General features: G+C 65.5%; 2 protein-coding genes across 4 annotated transcripts; one reads left to right on the top strand and one right to left on the bottom strand.

Moving 5' to 3' along the window:
- Positions 1-2,162: 2,162 nt before the first annotated feature.
- On the bottom strand, positions 2,163-4,326 carry FNDC10 (fibronectin type III domain containing 10). The gene has a single exon (XM_028160807.2). The coding sequence runs from the start codon at positions 4,207-4,209 to the stop codon at positions 3,526-3,528; it is 684 nt and encodes a 227-aa protein (XP_028016608.2). The 5' UTR covers positions 4,210-4,326; the 3' UTR covers positions 2,163-3,525.
- Positions 4,327-10,793: 6,467 nt separating this feature from the next.
- MIB2 (MIB E3 ubiquitin protein ligase 2) lies at positions 10,794-21,834 on the top strand. 3 transcript variants are annotated; one of them, XM_054720956.1, is made up of 22 exons: positions 10,794-10,838; positions 11,933-12,088; positions 15,007-15,081; positions 15,507-15,614; positions 15,912-16,181; positions 16,247-16,418; positions 17,202-17,308; positions 17,410-17,604; positions 17,739-17,881; positions 17,966-18,073; positions 18,683-18,787; positions 18,869-19,031; positions 19,108-19,241; positions 19,323-19,474; positions 19,555-19,711; positions 19,789-19,949; positions 20,043-20,169; positions 20,249-20,482; positions 20,822-21,000; positions 21,083-21,264; positions 21,355-21,420; positions 21,519-21,834. In XM_054720956.1, exons 5-22 carry the CDS (start codon positions 15,935-15,937, stop codon positions 21,755-21,757), a joined length of 2,871 nt encoding a protein of 956 aa, XP_054576931.1. In that variant the 5' UTR covers positions 10,794-10,838; positions 11,933-12,088; positions 15,007-15,081; positions 15,507-15,614; positions 15,912-15,934; the 3' UTR covers positions 21,758-21,834. The 3 variants fall into 3 exon arrangements, with proteins under 3 accessions (XP_054576931.1, XP_028016689.2, XP_028016690.2); XM_028160888.2 differs by having other exon boundaries at positions 10,795-10,838; positions 19,326-19,474; XM_028160889.2 differs by lacking the exon at positions 17,966-18,073 and having other exon boundaries at positions 10,795-10,838; positions 19,326-19,474.
- The last annotated feature ends 900 nt before the right edge of the window (positions 21,835-22,734 follow it).

A 22,734-nucleotide genomic window follows, 5' to 3' on the forward strand; every position in this document is an offset into this window, starting at 1 on the left:
CCCTGCCTGCGGTGCTGCGTGTCCCCCCAGCCCCTCCAGTTTAGCCCCTGGGACTGTGAGGTCCTCACACATCCAGCGCTGATGAAACCGGCTTCTCCTTTGAGGCCTGAGAAGCCTCCACACCCCCCCATGTGCCCAGAGCCCAGACCATCAGGGTGAACCAGGGGATGCAGCAGCTGCCGCGGGCTGTGGGGAGGAGCCGGCAGGTCTACATCCTGCCTCCTGGTGTATGAGGCAGCAGAATTGCAATCATCCCTCAGACTTAGTGTCAGAAAAAAGAGGGTAAGAAGCACAGTAGCATCCCTACAGAGGAGGAAGGCACGCCAGAGAGACGCCCAGAAGACAGGCAATGACCACCGGTGGCCCAGCCGGCGTGGCTCAGTGGTTGAGCATTGACCTATGAACTAGGAGGTCATGGTTCGATTCCCAGTCAGGGCCCATGCCTGGGTTGTGGGCTTGTGTGCCCGGTCAGGGCCAGCTGGGGTCCCAGAGCTGGCCACGTGGCCATCACGTGTTAACAGGATGACTGGCGAGGAACGTGCTGTGGATCAGGTTGGGGGTGAGCAGGGAGTCATGGCCATCGTAGTGGGGATTTCAAGAAGGGCCCCACGCCTGGAGCTCCAGCCGGTGAGGCTGGGACACAGCCCTGGGCATTGGCCTGGAGGGCACTTCAGGTGGCCGCATGGACAGCGTGATGATGGCCCCGGTGGCGGTCTCCCGTGGCGGTTGCCCGTAGGCCCGTGACCCGGGCCCCATTCCTGTCTCCACCTGACAGATGAGGAAACAGGGCTGAAAGGCGGCATGGCCCTTCAGGGTTCCTCACCCGAGCGGTTATTTCTATCCGTGTCCGAGAATGAGCTTCAGTATCTTCAGGCACCAGCCAGGCAGGTGAAGCCTCCACAGGTGAGGCACCTGGACCCGCCTCCAGGGCACAGGAAGCCCGGGGGTTCACAGGGAGCAGGTCACCTCCAGCGCAGTCCCAAGTGGGAGTGGCCACAGGAGAGCAGAGGCAGTGATCAGAGGGAGGAGGGGGGCTGGAGGGGTCTGGACCAGGTGGACCAGAGGGGGTGGGGGCGGAGCCTGGGAGGAGGATGGACCCTCTAGGGGAGGGGGCTGTGGTGAGCTTGGGAGCATGAGTGTTTGGCTGGCCACCGGGTGCAGGCCATCTCCCAGGCCCGGCTCACCCGCTGACCGCACTGGGCAGGTGGTGCCTCCAGCCCTGCACTCCCACCTCTGGAAAAGGCTGCGGGTCAGGGTGACCAGCCTCTCCACTGGCGAGTGGACAGGTCTGTGGCTCTAGCGGGGTGGGCTTGAGCCCATAACCAGGGCCCAAATCAGGTGGAGGGCCAGGAGAGAAGGGGGGCAGACCGCAGGGAACCCTGTGGCCCCAGCACCTGGAACTAGAGGATGGACGCCAGGGAGCCTGACAGGGACTGAGGGGGCTCCCCCTGCCCCTAAGGAAGACACGAGTGCCCTTCACAGGTGGCCTGAGACAGGCTCGCCATCTGGCTGCTGGAAGTGGAACCCCGCCCACCCACCCCCAGACACATGGCTGCACCCCTCCTCCTCCCCCAGAGGATGAGTCAGTCACTCCACAGCCTGCCTGCCCCCCCCACCCCCCACCCCCCTCCACTTTCTGGCTGGATTTTCCTCCTCAGGGTCACAGCAGCTCCAGGATCTCAAGGACGGCCGAGGTGGGGGAGGGCCCAGAGGGAGGGTGGGTGGCGAGCTAGTGCATGTCAGGAGCCCCAGGGTTACCCTCTGTCCTCCCCGCCACCCCCCTCCCCAGCTCTAGCACTGCATGGGGGGCAGGCAGGGAGGGGGCCCTTCCTAGAGCCGCCCGAAAGCTGCCTGTCCCAGCTCCAGTGTTCACCGAGCCTGGCTCCTCACTGCAGCAGGTGCTGCCCCCTGACACCCACACCCCGCGCTGCAGGGCCAGGTGTTTTCCCGTGTGAGGGTGCACAGCCTGCCTGTCCCTGCTTCGAGGGCAGGGGCTGGACACCCAGCCTGGGGCTGGCCGGACCTGACCAGGCAAAGGCTCCAGGGCCAGCCACTGGGCTGCGGGTGCCGCGCCAGGAGCTTGAAGGAGCTGGGAGGAAAGGGGCCCAGCTCCCCTCCCCCTCCCCCCACCTCCCAATAAGCACAGAAGGCAGAAGTTTGAGTCTAAGGAGGATGGACGTTTAGACACTGGCACGAGGCTCACACCTGACCAGCAGCACACCAGGGGCGGGCAGAGCGAAGACAGCGGTAGGGAGCGGGCACTGCGGGGGCACCAGCCAGCGCCTGGGGTTGCTGGTAGCCGCTGGGGTGAGGGCAAGGGTGAGAAGCGTTAGCCACAGTGACTCCAGAAGTGCCAGATCCAGGCGGTCACAGTCGGGGGCTCACACGGAGGGCAGGCACGCCGCACCCCTCCTGGCACCGGGCACTGCCAGGTGGTCAGCACAGGAGGAAGCCTCAGCGAGGGCGCTCGGGTCTGCCCGGAGAGGGGCACGGCCAGCCTTCCGGCCACAGCATCCCTGGCCAATCCTGGGCTCCCGGCCCCAGCGCAAGAGGAGGTGGGGCGCCCTGTCCGTCACGCTGTGGTTGAGGCTTGGGATCCAGACCACAGTGCAAGGTCCAGCTGGGCAGGGCTGGCATCTAGTCTGCCCTCCGGACCCAACGCTGCCCCTTCAGACCAGGCCCCCTCTTCCCAGCCATCTGCCCCCACTTACCACAGGAAGTCCTCGTCAGAGGCAGCACTGCAAAATGAGAAGGGGGGCTCCCAGCCTGGAGAACTGCCAGCTTCCCCTCCCCCCCACAAGGTCAGAGGAACTCGCCCCTGAGCGGCTGGAGGCCAGGCCCCACCTGCTGAACCGCATCCTGGCTCCCAGCTGGTCAGACACCCCAGCGGGGACACACCATGGAGGACTGTTTACCGAGGCTCCTGCACAGCTTGAAGGGGGACTCTGGCCCAAAGCGCACACAGCCCAGCCGGCCAATCTGGGGACCACAGATCCCTCCGGACTGCACGGGAGGGGGTGGCTGGCTCCCGCCTTGGGCCGGGGAGACTAAGGCACAAGGCTAACCTAAGCCACGGGGTGGGGTGGAGAGCGGACAAGGTCCAGGGGGCCTGGAGCAGCAAAGCGCACAGGAACCAAGCAATGAAGACGGCCTGGGTTTTCCAACTTGGCACAGGCTGGAGGTGCAGGCGACGACCCAGGGTGCCAATGGCTCTTGCTAGAAGGCGCTCCATGTCCTGACAGTCCCTACAAAGGCCTCTGGAGAAGGGGAATGGCCCTGGTGGCGGCCCGGACCCCTCCACAGGCCCAAGGGCCAGTCTCGAAATGGATTCCGGGTAGCGGATAGCTGGCTGGTGAAGTGGTGGGATGACTCCAAGGTGCTGGCGCAGGCCTGCGCCCTCTCCATCTCCATCTCCAGCGGGCCCTGCGCGGACAGCCTAGGGAGGGAAGAGGAATGGAGGGCTGGGCGGGCTGAGGCCTTCCACGCACTGGTCGGGAGACAAGAGCCCCCGCGGCCGCCTCCGGCTCAGGGCTGCCTGCGCAGGCCCGGGCGCCCGAAGGCCGGGTGCATGAGGTTCTCCGTGATGTACGCCACGAGCAGGCAGATGACCACGAGCATGACGCAGATGGAGCCGCCCACCGCCGTCATGGCCACCACGATGTCCCGCATGCCGGCCGGCTCCGCGACGAACTCCACGCACTCGGCGGGCCCGATGGCCTCGGGGGCGCGCTCGCTGTGCAGCGGCAGCGGCTGCAGGCACAGGTGGTAGCGCACGCCCTCGTGCACGTCGGGCAGCAGGTAGTCCCGGCAGGAGGCGCCGAGCAGCACGCGCTCGCAGGGGAAGCGCGTGTAGGCTCCGCGCCACGAACAGTCCAGCACGAAGGAGCGCAAGCGGCGCGCCCGGGCCGGCGGCAGGCGCCACTGCACCAACACGCTGCGGTTGCGCAGGACGCTGGCGCGCAGCGAGTGGCCGGCCGAGGTGTGCACCGCGCAGCCGGGCTCCTGGCAGCGGAAGCCGCGCACGGGGCTGCGGAAGCACAGGCGCCCGCCGCCCGCCTCGGCGTCCTCGGGCAGCACCTTGTAGGGGCACCAGGGCGCGTCGGCCGCCGGCTCCCAGCTTGGGGGCGTCGGGGCGGCCGCGGCGCAGGGCGGCGGCCTGCAGGCAGCCAGCAGCAGCAGCAGCAGCAGCGGCGGCGGCGGGGCGCGCATCCTGCGGCGGGGCCTGGCGCAGCGGGACTCGGGCTCGCGGGCGCACGGGCGCGGGCGGAGGGTCACGCGGGCCGCGCCGCCGCCGCTCCCCGCGCTCGCCCCGCGCGCCGCGCCCTCCGCCGCCGCCCGCTCCGACCCGCTCCCTGCGCCCCGTGCGCGCTCGGACCCGGCGCGGCGGCGGAGGCGGGGCCGCCCCACGCCCCGCCCCCCTTAACCCTCGCTGGGCCGTGGCCTGTCGGCCCCTGAAGGGTGGATCTCCAGGGAGAGCGCGCGAGGGAGGTGGGCGTGCGCCCTGGGGGCGGCCGCTGCGGTCTCAAGACTCCCAGCCCCGGCCGCGCGGGTGTGGCAGGCTCCGCGCAAGTCCTCCGGTCCCTCCGCTTCTGGCCGTGAGAGCGCACCTCGGCCCCCGCCCCCGCCAGGCTCCCTGAGGCTTTCCCGCGGGCTGCGCTTTAGTGACTCGGAGGGGAGGCCGCAGCCCGGAGCGCGCAGGACCCCGGGTCACGCCGCCCCATCTCAGACTCGCGTGGGGACCCAGGTGAGGGTCCCGGCCTGTCGTGAGGGAGGAGGCGCGGACGGAAGCGTTCCTTCGCCCCCAGGGCTGTTGCCCCTTTAGAGTTGGATGGCGCCGACCGGGAAGGGCGCGAACGTTGAGGCTGCCTTTGGTGAAAACTTTTGTTCAGTCCACGCAGGAGAGCGACAGCTACAGGCGGAGCACCCTCTATTCTGATTGATCCCTGGGGTGGCCCTCCCGGTGGTCCCGGAAGGGGGTCAGGGCTGGACACAGGGGATCACCCCCACCCGCCAGCCCACCTTCTCCCACACTTGTCTCTAGGCCCTGCCGCCCCATCCCATCCTGGCCTCGACCTCCTGGTGCTCCAGACCGCCCCCCAGGGCCGCGTGCACAGGGCCTGGCCGCAGTGGACAAAGCGGCAGCACTCGGTTCAGGGAGCGGCTAGCGGCTGCTCTGTGTCCCGGGCAGGGAGGTGAGGACTGTGGACCCTGGGCCCCTGGGTGCTGCTCTCGCCTGGGAGAGGAGAGGGGGCACTCGGTGGCTGCAGCGCTGAGTTACTGGTTCCCAGCTCTGGACAGCCATGGAGCACCCACTCACCCATGGAGCACCCCACCCCCAGCCTCACTGGTTCCTGGTCATTTTCAAAAAGTCCAGGTCAGCACCAGATCTCAAGGCCTCAGAGCCTGAAGCCAAGGGTCAGACCCACCGCCCCTCCCCGCTCCGCCCAGCACACCTCCTTACCTAGCCTGGAGGGCCCTGACCCCCAAACCAGGCCTCTGCAGCTTGTTGGGACCCTGAACAGGGCCTCCAGGCCTCAGCACCTAGCTTGGGGGTGAAGGCTTGGAGAGCGGTCCTCCCCGGCCCTGCCCCTGGCTCCTCCTTTCTCAAGCAGAGAGGGCCCTGGGCTTGGACCCCTGCCCCAGCTTTGTGGGGGACTCAGGAGCTCCCCCAGGGAAGCAGAAAGTGATGGTGATCTAGGGACCCCCATAACTCCACCCGGAACCCCGCGGAGCGTGGGTCAGCTTGCTCACATCGGCTGCAGTGGGAGCCCGAGACAACGGCAGGTGCTCTGCCTGCGGGGAGGAGCACCGTGGGCAGAGCAGGGCAGGTGACAGTGCAGAGTGGGGTGCGGGGGGGGGGGGGCGACGGGGAGGGGAGCCCCATGCTCTCCGTGCCTTAGAGAGCACGTGGAAGTCATGCGGCAGCACCCTGTGGGCGGACGAGCTTTCTTCCCGCGTTTTGAGATCGCGAACTTGGCGGCAAGCCCTGCCCTGGAACGGAGGCTTTCCGCACGCGCACAAAGGCGCCGGTCGGGGTCGCCGCAGTCAGCTCCCCGGGGCGTTCAGGGCGCCTCCGGGCAGGGGACCCGGCGCGCAGCTGCGGGCGGGCGGCGACCGCCACCTGCCGGCCGCGTGGAGTACAGTTCCCCTCGGGTCCTCTTCCCTTTCAGCAAAGCCCTGGGGGTTCTTGCCTTTGACAAGAACTTTCCATTTTAAATCGTTTTCTGTCCTTTTCCTGCCCTTGGATCGTCTTCTCTCTTTTTTTATATATATTTTATTGATTCTCCACAGAGAGGAAGGGAGAGGGAGAGAGAGAAACATCGATGAGAGAGAAACATCAATCAGCTGCCTCCTGCACACCTCCTACTGGGGATGTGCCTGCAACCAGGGTACACGCCCTTGACCTGAATCGAACCTGGGACCTTTCAGTCCGCAGGCCGACGCTCTATCCACGGAGCCAAACCGGTTAGGGCTCTTCTCTCTTTTTTATCCATCCGTGTTGCCTCAGCCTTTTGTAAGTTGCAGAGAGTTCGTTTCTGGCCTCTGGCTTTGCCTGTAACCGGTTCAGCCGGACAAACATGCTTGACCTGGGGCTTTGTCCTTCCTGGATTTGAGGTTCAGGTATTTAGGATGTCTTCTCGGTCCTGAGGCCAAAGAGCAAATGTCCTTCGGGCCCCCAGTTCTTAAGTGGTTTGTTTTATTTATTTATCTATTTATTCTGCACCTAATTTTTGGTCAACTCAGGTCCCAGAGACATACATGTTTCCGGGAAAGGCAGGTGAGACTCCAGCCTGCACAGAGGTCTGGCTGGCAGTCTGAACTCACCCCTCCTTGGGAAACATGGCCATGGGTCCAGGGCCTGGCCTTGGACCTTGGGGAGTATGTGTGTGTGGGGGGGTCCTTTCCCACATTGCTGCCCAGCCACATGGCCCTGGGTGGGCACATGGCTCAGCCCGCCTTCTCGGGGTCCTTATCTGTGAGTCGCGATCGACAATACCGCCTGGCTGGCCGGGCTGAGTAAGGATTACCTGTGAAAATACACGTGCCCAGTACTTAGCAAGCACTGCCAAGTGATGCTGTTTATTTGAGAGAATTACAGGCGGAATAGACTGAAAAGAGGGGGTTCACTGGAAATCTGTGCTCCGTGGTTGGGGCAAGCAGGCTCCCTCCCAACTCTGCTTTCAGAAGGAAGCCTGGCGGACCGGCACCCTGGGAGGGGAAAGGGAGGCCCAGAAGAAACATTCGCCAGTGGAGGAACCATCCCTGGACCATCTCTGCCTAAGAGGAGACCCATCTTCGTCGTGGTTAAGACACTTTTATTGGAAGGTTTTCTGACACTGTCATGGGGCTTGGTCCTCCCCAACACAGTGTCTCGCTCTCAGATTTCAGCAGGGGAAGAAGGCTCGCCAGACGTTTGAGGAAAGCTGTCGCTGGAAGTGGACAGACCAGAGCAAACGGAGAGAAGGATTCGGGTTGGAAGAGTCAACGCCGAGAGCGGGAGAAAGGCTTTGAAGAGTCTATAATTAAACTAAAATGAGAAAAATGCCCGCATGAAGAACATTGTGTGTGTGAGATAAGGAATCAGGGAAAGTGAACGTGAACTCAGAAAGGGAAGAAATGAGAGCCCGAGGTGTTTTCATACCATCCAGCAACTCTCCAGCTCTCAGCGGACACTGGCCAGTGTCCTACAATTTAAAACACGTTTGTAGGCCCTGGCGGGGTAGCTCAGTGGGTTAGAGCGTCATCCCAATACTCCAAGGTTGTGGGGTTCACCTCTGGTCAGGACACATGCTAGAATCAACCAATGAATGCATAACTAAATGTAACAAATTGATGTTTTTCTCTCACAAATCAATTAACATTTTTTTAGAAACAAAAATGAACTAAAGAGCCCAGTTGGCCGAAACCGGTTTGGCTCAGTGGATAGAGCGTCGGCCTGCGGACTGAAGGGTCCCGGGTTCGATTCCGGTCAAGGGCATGTACCTTGGTTGCGGGCACATCCCCAGTGGGGGGTGTGCAAGAGGCAGCTGATCGATGTTTCTCTCTCATCGATGTTTCTAACTCTCTATCCCTCTCTCTTCCTCTCTGTAAAAAATCAATAAAATATATTAAAAAAAAAAAAAAAAAAAAAAAGAGCCCAGTTGGCATGGCTCAGTGGTTGAGCGTCGACCTATGAACCAGGAGGTCATGGTTCAATTCCCAGTCAGGGCACATGTCTGGGTTGCGGGCTTGATCCTCAGTGGGGGACATGCAGGAGGCAGCCGATCAATGATTCTTTCTCACTATTGATGTTTCTATCCCTCTCCCTTCCTCTTTGAAATCAATAAAAATATATATTTTTAAAAAAGCTCCTAAGTAGATGGACATGAGCCTCTGGGATGAAAAAGACAACTGTGTGTATAGATCCATGGGTAGAAAGGTCCACATCGAGGTGTATCATTGTGACACTTGACAACACAGGATAAGGATAAGATCCTAAATGCTTTCTCAGAGAACAGACATATCCCATAGAAATCGCCAGGAATCAGAATGGCTTTGGAGTTTTCAACTGCTGCCCTGGGAGCTGAAAGAAAAAACAAACAAAAAACCTATTACTTCAAAATATCTTGAAGGAAAAGTATTTCCAACCTAGAATTCTATACCCGGCCAAACTATCAATCAGAGTGAGAGTAGAATAAACACACTTCAAATATGGACTCTTCCCAGGAAGCTACTAGAGGGCTAACCAAGTAGGGGGTCAGCACAGGTTCCAGGTACCGGACTCCAGCACAGGGGAAAGGCAGAGTCAGCAGGAGGACTAGAGAAAAGCACAAGATGACAGCTATGCATGGGCTTGGAAGCCATCAGTCTGGACTGGAACAGGAGGACCCGGGCTCCGGCAGAGAGGTCTCCAGGAATTAAATAGAGTGTGTCTGAGCCTTTGGAAAATGTTGTCAATAGGCATGTGGCAAAGATGTTAGAGCCTTGGGGAAAAATTAGGTATGAGTTAGTAAAATTCTAGGCATATGAAAAATACTAAGGAAAAAAAGAAAGAAAAATACTACGTATCAACTCAAAAGAAAAAACTGTGAAAGAATGGAGGCAGTTTTATGCAATAACAGGTAGCATAGCAGCAAGCACCGGACAGGTGATGTAGTCCTAATGGGTAGGGAGGTCACGTGGCCATGGTGGCGGGGAGGTGGCGGGGTTGCTTGGAGAGAAAGTGCTCACTGACCCTATCTGGAAGCCCCCCACAGAGATGTCTAAACACATAAAAGACTAGCAGCCTCTGGTTTAGAAACATGGAGGTTCCTGTCACAGGAAAAGCTACCAGAGGTGAAAGTATTTGCCTCTGCGGAGCACACAAGAGACAGTGACTTTCACTATGTCCTCCGTTCTACGTGAATTAGAGTCCTGTGCTGGCGTTACTTTGGTTTTAAAAGAAGAGTTGCCGTGACCACGCCTCATCTCAGCGTCCCCAAGGGCCCGGTTGTCAAAAATGCTGCAGACAGACGCCCAGGCATCCGCAGCCTCCGTCTCCCCGGCAACGGAACGCGTCTCCGAACCGTGGAGCGCCACGTAGGGTCGGGCGAGGGCGACCCGCCCATCCGTGACGCACTTCCGGCTCAGCCCCCGCCCCCGGGGCGGAAGAGCTTGACCCCTGGTTCGCTCGCTGCCCGGATTGGATACTCGGGTTTTGGCTCCCTGGTGCCCAGTTCGTCCCCGCGCGTGCTCGGCCCTCGGTGACCCCGACCCCTTCCCGTTCGGGCGCACGCCGCTCGGCCCCTGTCCCCGGCGAGGCGACAGTCCCCTGAGGCCACCGCAGTCCTCTGACGTGCGTCCCACGCTGTCCAACGCGAACGCGCCCAGCGTCCGCGGCGGTGCAGAGCCAAGCTCGAGCCCCAGCTCTTGCCGGGGAAGCAGGCCTCTTCCCATCGTTGCGGGACCTGGGGTCCCTCTATCACCCCCGCCCGCCGGCTCGCCCGCTCGCCCGCAGATTCCCCTGCAGCCGCTGGCGTCAGCGCCGCCGCGGGGCCTCCTGGGAGTTGTGGTTCAGGCCCGCCCCCCTCCCGGCGCCCGCGGGCTGTGGACTACAACTCCCGGCAGGCCCTGCGGCGGCCCCAGGAGCCCGAGCGCTGGGGGCTTCGGCAGCCTCGGCCGGTGGGCGCGGGCGCGGGCGCGGCGACGGGGTGGCCCGGCTGGCCGGTGCTGAGGAGCTGAGGGGCCGCGGGCCGGCCGGCGGCTGACAGACTCTGGCTCCTCAGGTCCCCGAGCTCCCGCCGCGGGACGCAAACTTCCGGCAAGTGGAGGGGTCGGCAGTGGTGGCACTGCGGCCGGGGCCGGGGTCAGTCAGCCGCCCGGGGCCTGGGCGACTTCCCGTGGAAGGAGACGGAATGACAGGGGGCGGGGCGGCCCCGGGAGGGCGAGGCGGGTCAGCTTCGGGGTGGGCGCCGGCCCTGTCCGGTCCAGCCGCCCGGCTCGGCGCCCCCGCTGCCCCCCGTGGGCGGACGCTGGCGGCCAGGGCGCAGCGCGGGGCCCTGACGTCTGCAGGGCCGGGGCGGCCAGCCCTCTGGCTCCACTCCAGGCGGCCCCAGACCCCAGGGAGCCCAGCAGGACAGGAGGCAGGCTCCTGGGGCAGCCCTGGGTGTCGTGGGCGCCGACCCGGGCAGGGCATGTAGACAGCGGGCCGCTCAGGAGCAGACAGGCCAGCCCCGCCCGTCCGGGTGCTCACCGTGCCCTCCCGCCGCCGCCGGGTTGGGGCTTGCGCGGAGCTCAGTGCGGGCGCCCAGGTCTCCACGCGTCAGGGCTGCAGCCCGGCAGGCTCGCGGCGGGCAGCGGGGGCCTGGACAGCCGGCCGGGTGAGCTCCTGCCGGGCTTGCGGCGTGGCCCTTCAGGCTTGGCGCGCTCCTGTGGAGTCGTTCTGTCTGGGGCCATGTCAGAAGGGTGATGCTTGCTTTTGAGTGTGTGTGTTGGGGAGGGGCCAGGGGAGGCGATGCTGATCAATAATCCTGCCTCCCCCCTGAGTCCAGAGCCAATTGAAGAAACAAGCCGAGGTGCCAGACAGACCCCTGGCGGGCACCCGCGGGGCCGGGGATCAGGGATCAGGCCGCCTAAGCGTGTGGAAGCCCTGGCAAACCCGGGCCTTCCTGGCGGGCCCCCTCCGGCCCTTCCTCTGTGGCCTGAGTATCAGCACCCCAACCGTCACCAGCCTGGGGCAGTGGCCGGGGCGTGACCCTCCCGTCTGCAGGCTTCCACCTGGGTGGTGACCACCCTGCCTGCCCTTCCTTTGGGCCAACCCTCGCGGGCCTCATGCCGGGTCAGGTCTGGGTTCCTCAGTCCTGTCTCAGGGCTCCCCCCTCGCCCCACCCCCCGCAGCATGTCCACGGCTCAGCCAGGGCTGCCACATGACAGGTGGGTGTTGATTCCAGATCAGCAGCAGCAGGCGCTAGGGGTGCAGGGAGGGGAGTGCTGCCTCCGTCCGCCCAGCTCCTGGGCAAATGGGACAACCTCTTTAAAAAACTGTGATTTAGTCTCGACAGCTTTTAAGTTTTTCCCAGTAAAAGGTTCACAAATAGAGGAACACCTCCCCTGTACGCGGTCCCTGCGCCCGGTTTGTAAAGAGCTCTGCCCCCTACAGGCTGGCAGCTGACAGAGCAGACCCAGGCCACTTGTTTGGTTGCGATAAATGCTGCAAACGTGAAACCACCTTTTAAATATATACATATTTTTTTATCTATTTCAGAGAGGGAGACAGAGACAGAAACATCAATGATGAGAGAGAATCATGGATCGGTTGCCTCCTGCACGCCCCCCCCGCCAGGGATGGAGCCCACAACCCGGGCATGTGTCCTGACTGGGAATCGAACCATGACCTCCTGGTTCGTAGGTCAACGCTCAGCCACTGAGGCACGCCGGTGGGGCTGAAACCACCTTTTAATCCATTTTTCTCCAGACTTGCTGGCTGGCTGCCTGTTTGGTTGGCTGTGGTCTGTGTTGGCGATCGCTCCCGGTTTCCAGTAGGATCTCTTGGTGGCTGAGCAAGTTTGTGACCCAGGAAATAGGAGCGAAATGTCCGGGATGCAGCCTCGAGGCTGGTGTGTGTTCTGAGGTGAGTTCCGATGTTGCTAAAGCACGTCCGTCACCCAAATCCTGACGCCCTGGCAGCCTCCGAGTCCTCGCAGACATTGGCAGCCACAGCCTCGGGGTGGGTTCGGGTGCCAGCCGGGGCCCGGGGCAGCTGGCAGAGTACAATGTTTCTGGTGAAGGAAGAAAAAGAAGTGGCTCTCTGGGTGAATTCCCCACTGGAATGGGGTTCCCTTTCTGGCCACTACCTGCTCCTGACCCTGGTCCATTCCCCACTTGCCACCCCCTCCGCACACACCCTGGTGGGACCTCCCGAGGTGGGGGGTGAACTTTGACCCCAGGACCTGGTGTCATGTGCTGGGCTCCAGGGAGGACTGTGATGGAGACGAGGCAGAGAAGTAGGTGGAGAGGCCTGGAAAGCCACTGGCTCGCCTCACAAGGGTCCTAGGATGCTGTGCTGAGGTGCTCCGGAGGCCGGGGGGCTGGGCGCCCCATCACGGTGGCAAATGTGGAGGAGGGAGCAGCAGGCAGGCGTTGCTGGAGGCCCTGCTCAGGCTCCAGGTGATGCCACGCTGAAGCAGATGGCAGACCCCAAGATCCCCGGGATGGGGCGTGGAGGGCGGTGACAGGAAGGCTCTCAGACCGTGGGTGCCCAAGAACAGGACGGTCCTCTGTTTTCCACCATCCTCCCCAAGGGGGGTTGGTCTGGGCAAGAAATATGAGGGGTGGGGGCTCGTGCCCCGACCTGGGGGTGTCTCATGTAGGCTGGTGGGCTCCCAAGAGGGTCAGCCCTGGGAGGTGGTGGTTTCCTGGCCGGGGCTGGAGAACGGACTGTCTGGCTGAGCTAAAAATACCAGGTGTGAAGACATCAGGTCCTGGCCGGAGGCGCCTGGTAACCCTACCCTGCGGCCCCCATGCAGCCATTCAGCAGCCGAGGGAGGCTTGGCCCTGACTTCACAGATCCTGCCAGGCACCCCACCCCACTCTCCATTCTGTGCCCATCCTGGAGGGCAGGGCCCTGCTCAGGGTGCCCCTGCCCCATGGCTTGTTGGAGATGGTCCTGCAGCACATGCCAGGGGCCCGGAGGCAGCAGTCAGGCAGGTGTGGCGGCTGGCCCGCAGGCTCGGGCCGGGCCCGCAGGGCATGCCACCCTGTCTGGCACAGCACTGGCGGTTGGCTCTTGGGTCCTTTCCTGCCTGAGTTCTTTTTATTATTATTATTTTTAAAATAAATTTTTATTGATTTTAGAGAGGAAGGGAGATGGAGAGATAGAAACATCAATGATGAGAGAGAATCATGGGTTAGCTGCCTCCTGCACGCCCCCTACTGGGGATCGAGCCAGCAACCTGGGCCTGTGCCCTGACCAGAATCGAATCTGGGACCCTTCAGTCCTCAGGCAGACGCTCCATCCACTGAGCCACACCAGCCAGGGCAATTGCCTGAGTGCTTTATCTCGGTGTGGGGCCAGTTTCTGGGCTCTGCAGTTGGGGGGCCCCTGCAAGCAGGGGTCATCAGTTGGGCCCACGTGTCCACACTTGTCTGTAGTGGTGGAAAGAGGCCGCACTGGCCAACTGCAGCTCAGCAGGTGCGTCTGGGTGGGGAGGGGTGTGTGAGGGCTGCAGCCTGGTGCGGGGGGGACGGGGCCTGTGCCCTCAGGGACAGCGACATCACTGCCCACAGGCCACCCCCAGGCTGGTGCTGCTCAGCCTGAGTCAGATGCTCGTGGCAGCTGCTGACGGAGGCCCCTGAGGCCACACGTGGGTGGCCTGCCATGCCCGACTGTCAAGGTGGCAGCCCCAGGACCCTCCCCCTCGCCTGGGCTTGCTGGCACCAGCCGGAGCGTTCTCACGGGCCGTTCTTGATGTGGGCCCTTTCGCACGGCAGGTCTGGGGGCCGAGCTCGTGGCTGGAGCCTGCAGTGGCCTCGGGTCTGAGGGCCGAGCTCGTGGCTGGAGCCCGCGGTGGCCTCGGGTCTGGGGGCTGAGCTCGTGGCTGGAGCCCACAGTGGCCTCGAGCCTGGGGCTGTGCTTGTGGCTGGAGCCCGGGTGGCCTCGGGCCTGGGGCTGAGCTCATGGCTGGAGCCTGGGTGGCCTCAGGCCTGGGGGCTCATCTTTGTGGAGACTGCAGAGGGGAGGGCAGGACAGGCAGCAGCAGGGGTTGTGGCCCCGGGGTGAGCCGCCGGGCGAACAGCAGTGAGTGGGGTTTCTGAGGAAAGGCTTCCGATTAGCCGTAGGTCCGAGAGGGTCGTCGTTTTCAAAACGTCCACCTGTCTGGGGAAGCCCCGGAGGTCCCGGCGGGGGAGGAAGGAGCCTCACAGGGACCCTGCCTATGAGGAAGGGGGATTTGCAGACCACGCTGGCTGAGCGGCTCGTACCCCTGAGACTACGAGGGTCCTGCGCTTGGACCCTCAGGCTGGGCACGGACCAAGGGCCCTGCCCACCCTGTGCTGGATGCCGCTCTCAGAGTGGGTGGGGTAGAGGGTGGGCCTCAGGTGCCCTTGGGGTATGGGCCCCTGCTGCTGGCTGGAGCAGGAGTCGGGCAGGAAGCCTGGCCACTGCCTCTCCTTGCTGCCCGTCTTCGGTCTCAGCCGGGCACGTGTTCCCTGCGCTGGCCAGGCCTGGGGTGCCGAGTGTCGGGCTGGGGGTGACGCAGGGCCAGGACCCGGGAGCGGGGCCTGGGTGGAGGGGGGATGTGGCCTTCCTCCCTGGACTGGCCTCAGTGCCCAGTGGCTGTGCAGTTGCCCGACTGCACCTCGGCTGCACTCAGCCCTGCCCCAGGGGTGCCCCACCACGCCTTCCCCCTGCAGAGTCCTGACCCTCCGTGAGGTCCTGCCCCCACAACAGGCACATCCCTGGAAATGGAGTGGTGACTGCCTTACCTCCCAGCAGTCCCTCAGCCCCTCCTTCAAGTCCCGGTGCTTCAAGTCTCTCTGACTGTCTCCCAGGCCTTCATGTTGCGCAGGAGACGTCATGCAGAGCATTTAGTGGGGGCACCGGTCACAGTGAGCCCAGCTTTCCAGGTGAGCAGGCATGTATTTCCTCCCTGGTCCCGGGGCCCCAGGGCCACTTCTGCCTCCCCCCCCCAAACACACACACACTCACACTCCAGCGCCTGGATTTGCTTTCCTGTTGGCGGCCTTTCTGTAAATGGGGCCGTGGCGGGTACCACACTGGCGAGCAGTGGCCTGGTGACCGACCCGTGGGGTTTGGCGGGTGGTGGTCCCGGTCCGGTGTGTTGCCTGTTTTCGGTGGGGTGTCTGCTCTGCTCGCTGAGGTGGGTGCCCTCTCCACGGGGCAGGCACAAGCCCTGTGTGGGACGTGCTGACGGCACACAGGCCGGGGGGGGGGGGGTCCCCGCCCTTCCGGTCTCTGGTGTCTCAGGAGCAGCCGTTCTGAGCGATAGCCGTCCGCCCGTCAGTCACTGCCCCCTGTTTCCTGCCGTCAGCGTTGCTGTCTGACCGTCCACTGCTGCCTGGAGCCAGGTCCACTCATCCGTGAGCACCCAGCACTGGACCTCCTCGTGGGCACTTGCTGAGGGGACCTCTCCTGCCAGGTCTGTCCCCTGGTCCCAGAGATCCACGTCCTCTCCTGGGGACACCCCCCACCCCTGGGTCACCACAGCTGGAGGGACCCTTCAAAGAGGTGCCCATGCCCCCCAGGATGTGCCACCCCCACCCTAAGGCTGCTCTCCCCGGCTGCCCCCACCCCTCCATGGGCTACGGGCCTCCTGCGGTCCCCAGCCCGCATGTCCACCACGCTTCTCCCCCCCACACCCCTCCCTCTCGGTTGGGTGCCTATCCTGCCTTCCCTGGCAGCCTCACTGTGGCCTGAGGGTGCCCTCTGCCTGCAGGTCCCAGAGCAGCGCTGCCCACCATGGACCCAGACCCCCAGGCGGGCGTGCAGGTGGGCATGCGCGTGGTGCGGGGCGTGGACTGGAAGTGGGGCCAGCAGGACGGCGGCGAGGGCGGCGTGGGCACTGTGGTGGAGCTCGGCCGCCACGGCAGCCCCTCGACCCCGGACCGCACTGTGGTCGTGCAGTGGGACCACGGCACCCGCACCAACTACCGCGCAGGCTACCAGGGCGCGCACGACCTGCTGCTCTACGACAACGCCCAGATCGGTGCGTGCGCGGGGCGGGCGGGGGGCGGGGCGCGCGCACCCCCCCTGACCCTGCCCCGCCCCCAGGCGTGCGGCACCCCAACATCATCTGTGACTGCTGCAAGAAGCATGGGCTGCGGGGCATGCGCTGGAAGTGCCGCGTCTGCGCGGACTACGACCTGTGCACGCAGTGCTACCTCAACAACAAGCACGACCTGGCCCACGCCTTCGAGCGCTACGAGACGGCCCACTCCCGCCCGTGAGTCCGCGCCCCTGCCGCCAGCGCCTCCGACACCACAGCCCTCGGCCCGCAGGACCGGAGCTGCCTCTGCCGGCTTCCCCAGGGTCAGGGCTTCCCGGGCCATTTCCATGGTCGCTCCTTCCGTCTGCTGGGGAAGGCGACCATGTCCGCTGAGCCAGTGGTGCCATGGTCCTGGTGGCTCCCCAGTGTAGCCATGGCGGGCACTGAGGTGGCCTGTGTGGCCCTGCAGCCAGCATCCTCCGTGGAGGTCCTGGGCTTGGCAGTGGGCAGCCCACGCTGGGCCAGCCCCTGGGCACGTGGGGCGGGAGCTGTGGTTTGGCTGGGAGCCTCCTTGGCTGTGGTCCGGCGGGAGGTGGGGGGCGTGGCGAGAGTAGGCTGGGGACAAGGCTGCTGGGGTGGGGGGCACCCAGATAAACCCTCCCTGTTCCCTGTGTCCTTGACAGTCACACGCCCCACATGTGGCCAGAGGCAGAGCAGGGTCAGCTGTCGGGGTACCTTTGGCCAAGCCTGTATTCTCTTCTTCCATTGTCCGTGCTGGCCCTCCCTGGACCAGGCCCTGCGCCAAGCTTAGGGGGCAGGCCATGCTGTGAGGGGGGCCTGGGGTGCATCGGGGAGGCCCCCTGGAGGAACATGGTCAGTAGGCTCCAGGCCGAGTGTGGAGGGCCCAGAACTGCTGGGCCAGCCGTCCTGGGCCCTGGGCGCCAGGAGAGGGCTGGGCTGCGCAGAGGCCGGTGCCTTCACACCGCCATCCCGCATGGCCCCGGACACACTCTCTTGCAGGGTCACACTGAGTCCCCGCCAGGGCCTCCCAAGGATCCCATTGAGGGGCATCTTCCAGGGGGCAAAGGTGGTGCGGGGCCCCGACTGGGAGTGGGGCTCACAGGACGGTGAGTGGGGGTCCAGGGTGGGAGGTGGGGCTGGGCTGGCCCTGGCTATGGCTGTGCCTCATGGCACGGGCTTAGCTGCTGGTGGGGCACTGTCTCTCCAGGAGGGGAAGGGAAGCCAGGCCGAGTAGTGGACATCCGTGGCTGGGACGTGGAGACAGGCCGGAGCGTGGCCAGCGTAACGTGGGCCGATGGCACCACCAATGTGTACCGTGTGGGGCACAAGGGCAAGGTGGACCTCAAGTGTGTGGGCGAGGCGGCCGGCGGCTTCTACTACAAGGAGCACCTCCCGAGGCTGGGTAAGGGCTGCCCGGCCGCGTCCTGCCTGGCTGAACCTGCATGGGGCTGGGCTGGGCTGGGCCGGGGTCTCTGCGGGGGGGAGGGCCCAGGGGTGTGGGGGTGCTGCCTGAGCTGGGCCTGCGCCTGCCTCCAGGCAAGCCCGCAGAGCTGCAGCGCCGGGTGAGTGCTGACGGCCAGCCCTTCCAGCCCGGGGACAAGGTCACGTGTCTGCTGGACACAGACGTCCTGAGGGAGATGCAGGAAGGCCATGGCGGCTGGAACCCCAGGATGGCAGAGGTGAGCTGCCCCGCCCATCAGCCCTGTGCCCTCCCCTCCCCCCCTCCCTGGACCCCTAGCCACAGCCTCCACGACCCGCCACAGTTTATCGGACAGACGGGCACCGTGCACCGCATCACGGACCGTGGGGACGTGCGTGTGCAGTTCAGCCACGAGACCCGCTGGACCTTCCACCCGGGGGCTCTCACCAAGGTGCATGGGGGGCGGGGCGAGCCCTGTCCATTCCCTGTACACCCCTCCGTGGACCTGCTCATCCCTGAGGAGGAGGAGAGGGCCTGGGGGGTCCAGGTGTGAAGGGACCTTCCCGCTCCCATCACCATCCCACATGCTCCCCACAGCACCCAAGGGAGCACCTGAGAAAGGAAAGCAACCACATGGCCTCCTGCCCTTAGCCCTGTGGTGGCTTCCTGGGCTCTGCCCAGCTGCCAACGTCGTGCCTTGCCCTCCTCCCTGGCCCTGCCCCTGGTCATGCGGGGGCCACACCCCACGCCTTCTACTCTGGCCATGGCCGTGCTGCCTGCTCCCCACCTGTGCAGGCAGGCCTGTCCTGGGCATCCCACTGCCGAGAGCTGGTTTCTGTCTGGTCTCTTCAGCTGTCAGCCCCGGGCATGGGCTGAGCTACCCAGGGCTACCCTGGTGACCAGGGGCCTTGTCCAGCCAGACCCTTTGGTTGTGTTTCTGGTCGGGTTAGGGTCAAGTTCAGGCCAGCCTGTCCTGTGGAGCTTGATGGGGGTGCCTCCTGCTCCACGACCCTGGGCAGCCACAGGGTCGAGGCCCCTCATAGGCCTCTCTCTCACTCAGCACAACTCCTTCTGGGTGGGCGACGTGGTGCGGGTCATGGACGACCTGGACACGGTGAAGCGGTTGCAGGCCGGGCACGGCGAGTGGACCGATGACATGGCGCCTGTGAGACCCCTACCCCTCCCCTCCTTTGCCGCTCCTCCCTCACACCCGGGGAGACCGGCCTGTGATCCACCCTCTTCTCAGGCCCTGGGCCAAGTCGGGAAGGTGGTGAAGGTTTTCGGAGACGGGAACCTGCGTGTGGCCGTCGGTGGTCAGCTGTGGACCTTCAGCCCCTCTTGCCTGCTGGCCTACCGGCCTGAGGAGGACGCCAACCTGGATGTGGCTGAGCGCGCCCGGGAGAACAAAAGTGCGGGACCCAGCAGTGGCCGCCCGTGGTGGGGGGGCGCTGCCGTGGCCCCTGCCTGACCTCCCCTGCCCCCCAGGCTCCCTGAGTGTGGTCCTGGATAAGCTTCGAGCCCAGAAGAGCGACCTGGAGCACCCAGGGCGGCTGGTGGTGGAGGCGGCCCTGGGCAACGTGGCCCGGGCTCTGGACCTGCTGCGGAGGCACCCCGAGCAGGCACGCTCCTGAGGTCCCCCCTCGTCCCAGGCTTGGCCCGCCCCGGGGGGAGGGGCCGGGACTGACCAGCAGTGCTCCCAGCAGGTGGACACCAAGAACCAGGGCAGGACGGCCCTGCAGGTGGCTGCCTACCTGGGCCAGGCGGAGCTGCTGCGTCTGCTGCTGCAGGCCCGGGCGGGCGCGGACCTGCCCGATGAGGAGGGCAACACGGCTCTGCACTACGCAGCCCTGGGGTGAGGCCTGGGGCTCGGTGGGGGCTGGGCCTGCAGTTCTGCCAGTGGGCACTGCACCCTGCCGCCTCCTCTCCCATCAGGAACCAGCCCGAGGCCGCCCGCTTGCTCCTGGCTGCGGGGTGCCAGGCCAATGCTCTGAACGGCACCCGGAGCACAGCGCTGCACGTGGCCGTGCAGAGGGGCTTCCTGGAGGTGGTGAGGGCCCTGTGTGAGCTGGGCTGTGACGTCAACCTGCCAGTGAGTGCGGGGCCCCTGTCCTACCCCTGGAGTCAGGGAGCCCTGCCGCCAGCTGACCACTGGCCCACCCCTGACAGGACGCCCAGGCTAACACGCCCCTGCACTACGCCATCTCCGCGGGCGCCGGCGCCAGTGGCATTGTGGAGGTCCTCACAGAGGTGCCGGGCATCGACGTCACCGCCACCAACAGCCAGGGCTTCACCTTGTTGCACCACGCGTCCCTTAAGGGCCACACGCTGTGAGTTCGGGGTGGGCACAGCCTGAGCAGGCTCCCGCCGCGCTGCTGGGCCACCTGGGAGCCCCCTCCACCAGACACCTCCCTGCTCCACAGAGCGGTCAGGAGGATCCTGGCCTGGGCACGGCAGCTGGTGGACGCCAAGAAGGAGGATGGCTTCACGGCGGTGCACCTGGCCGCCCTCAACAACCACCGGGAGGTGGCCCAGATTCTCATCCAAGAGGTGAGGACAGAGCCCCCGCTGCCCGGGGTGGGAGTCAGGGCCCACGGGCCCCAGGCTGAGCCTGTGCCCCGCCCCCCAGGGCCGCTGTGATGTGAACGTTCGAAACCGTAAGCTCCAGTCCCCGCTGCACCTGGCCGTGCAGCAGGCCCACGTGGGGCTGGTGCCGCTGCTGGTGGACGCTGGCTGCAGTGTCAACGCTGAGGACGAGGAGGGGGACACGGCTCTGCACGTGGCCCTGCGGCGGCACCAGCTGCAGCCCCTGGCGGCTGACGGGCCCCGGGGGGACCCGGGGACTCTGCAGCTGCTGTCCAGGGTGAGCAGGTGTGGGGCTGGGGCTGGAGAGGTGGCCGTGCACCTGGCTGCAGGCCCTGAGTGACTGCCCACTCCCTCGGAGGGTGCTTCCTGGGAGCCAGGCCCTTGGGGGTGTGTAGCCCCCAGGTCAGCCGTTTGCAGGAGGTGTCTTCTGTCCCCGTCACCTAGTGTGGCCAGCATCCCTGCATTCTGTGCCCCTGAGCAGCCTGGGGAAGGGGGTGGGGTGTCTCAGCATTCACCCCTTCCCTCAGGGGCTTTTCCTGCCACCTCCCCTCTGCCCCGCATGGGGCAGCTAGTGCTCCCCTTGAGGTCTGCCAGCCTTTATGGCCTCTGCCCCCAGCTGCAGGCCTCGGGCCTCCCGGCCAGCGCAGAACTGACGGTGGGCGCCGCAATTGCCTGCTTCCTGGCGCTGGAGGGCGCGGACGTGAGCTACGCCAACCACCGCGGCCGCTCCCCGCTGGACTTGGCTGTGGAGGGCCGAGTTCTCAAGGCCTTACAGGGCTGTGCCCAGCGCTTCCGGTGAGCCGGTGCGGGACGTGGTGGGCGTGGTAGGGGCGGCACCCCAGCAGCCCTGTCAAGCCCCCCCCTCCTCCACCTGCAGGGAGCGGCAGGCGGGCGGGGGCGCGGCACCAGACCCCAGGCTGGTGCTCAGCACCCCCAGCACCACGTCCAACCTGCACGTGGCCGTGCCTGCGGGGCCGGAGGCGGCCGAATGCCTGGTGTGCTCTGAGCTGGCGCTGCTGGTGCTGTTCTCGCCGTGCCAGCACCGCACGGTGTGCGAGGGTGAGTGCGGGGCGCGGGGGTGGGGTGGGGGGGGGCGAGGAGGAGGAGGGGGGCGGCGTGGCCCCGCCCAACGGCGCCCCCCCCTCGCAGAATGCGCGCGCAGGATGAAGAAGTGCATCAGGTGCCAGGTGCTCATCAGCAAGAAGCTGCGGCCAGGTGGGTCGGCTCGGGCGGGCGGGAGGAGCTGCCTTGGGTTGCCCGCCCCCCGCCCACCCGGCTCTAACCCCCACGGCCCGCGCCTAATCCCGCCGCAGACGGCACGGAGGTGGCCAGCACGGCCCTCGCGCCCGGCCCGCCGCGGCAGCTGGTGGAGGAGCTGCAGAGCCGCTACCGGCAGATGGAGGAGCGCATCACCTGCCCCATCTGCATCGACAGCCACATCCGCCTCGTGTTCCAGTGCGGCCACGGCGCCTGCGCGCCCTGCGGCGCCGCCCTCAGCGCCTGTCCCATCTGCCGCCAGCCCATCCGCGACCGCATCCAGATCTTCGTATAGCCGCGCCCCTCTCTCCTGCTCCGGGCCCGTCCACCATCGCCCTCGAGAGCCCCCCGCCCCGTGTTTTATAAAAAGATTCACGAACTTTGCCGCCTGTCTTTGGGGAGAGGGGCGCGGGCGGGTCTCGGTTCTTCCCGGGCAGAAACACAAGCGGTCCCGCCCCACGCCGCTTGGCCCCTCCGCCCCGAGCCCAGCTGTGGCCGGCGCTTCTGCCAGAAGTCCCGCCCCACGTGTCCGCCCGTCCCAAGGCTCCTGGGCCCAGAAGCCAGCCCCGGGCGGGCGGAGACATCTTCCGGGCCCAGGCCGCCTCCCGCGACCCCCGGCCCCTCCCTCCCTATCTCCTGGGCGGGTCCTGGAGACGGGCGTGGGCCTCGGCAGGACCCGCTTCTTGCTGAGTTCGGACCCAGGATGAGCAGGGCGGGGGAGGGGCGCACGGTCTGTTTCAGGCCCGGGGCCCGCAGGGTCCAGGAAGAGGAGGGCCGGGCAGGGCCGGGCAGGACGGGAGGGCAGCTTTGTCGGGCAAATATTTAGCCACGCGGAGGGGGCGCTGCTCCAGCTGGGCCCGGCGGCAGCGCTTTCCAAGAACCACCCGAGACGCTCCCCCGGAGCCTGGCGGCTGCTCGCCAGGCCCTTGGCGCTGACCCCGCTGGCCCGGCGCACCCTGTCACTGGGCTCGAGGCCTGGATGGAGAACGGGGAGGGCCCGGACCCTCGGCCTCGTCTGGCCCGATCCTCCCCCCTTCTGCCAGCCGACAGCCCCTCCAACTCCCAGCCCTCTCCTCCCGCTCAGTCTACGCGCCCCCGCCCCCCGTCCCCCCAGCCCAGGGGCGCCCTTGCCAACACCCTGCCTGGCTGGCCTCACCCCGGCTCACCCTGAAGGCCGCCCCGTCGAGTCTTCCGGTCTCGACAGTGTCTCCCACCTCCCACCCAGGGCCACTCCGACCTGGGCCCTGCGCCTGGCTCTGTTGGGAGAGAGCC

Source organism: Eptesicus fuscus, chromosome 9 (genome assembly GCF_027574615.1).
Source record: "Eptesicus fuscus isolate TK198812 chromosome 9, DD_ASM_mEF_20220401, whole genome shotgun sequence".
In the NCBI taxonomy this organism is placed as follows: Eukaryota; Metazoa; Chordata; class Mammalia; order Chiroptera; family Vespertilionidae; genus Eptesicus; species Eptesicus fuscus.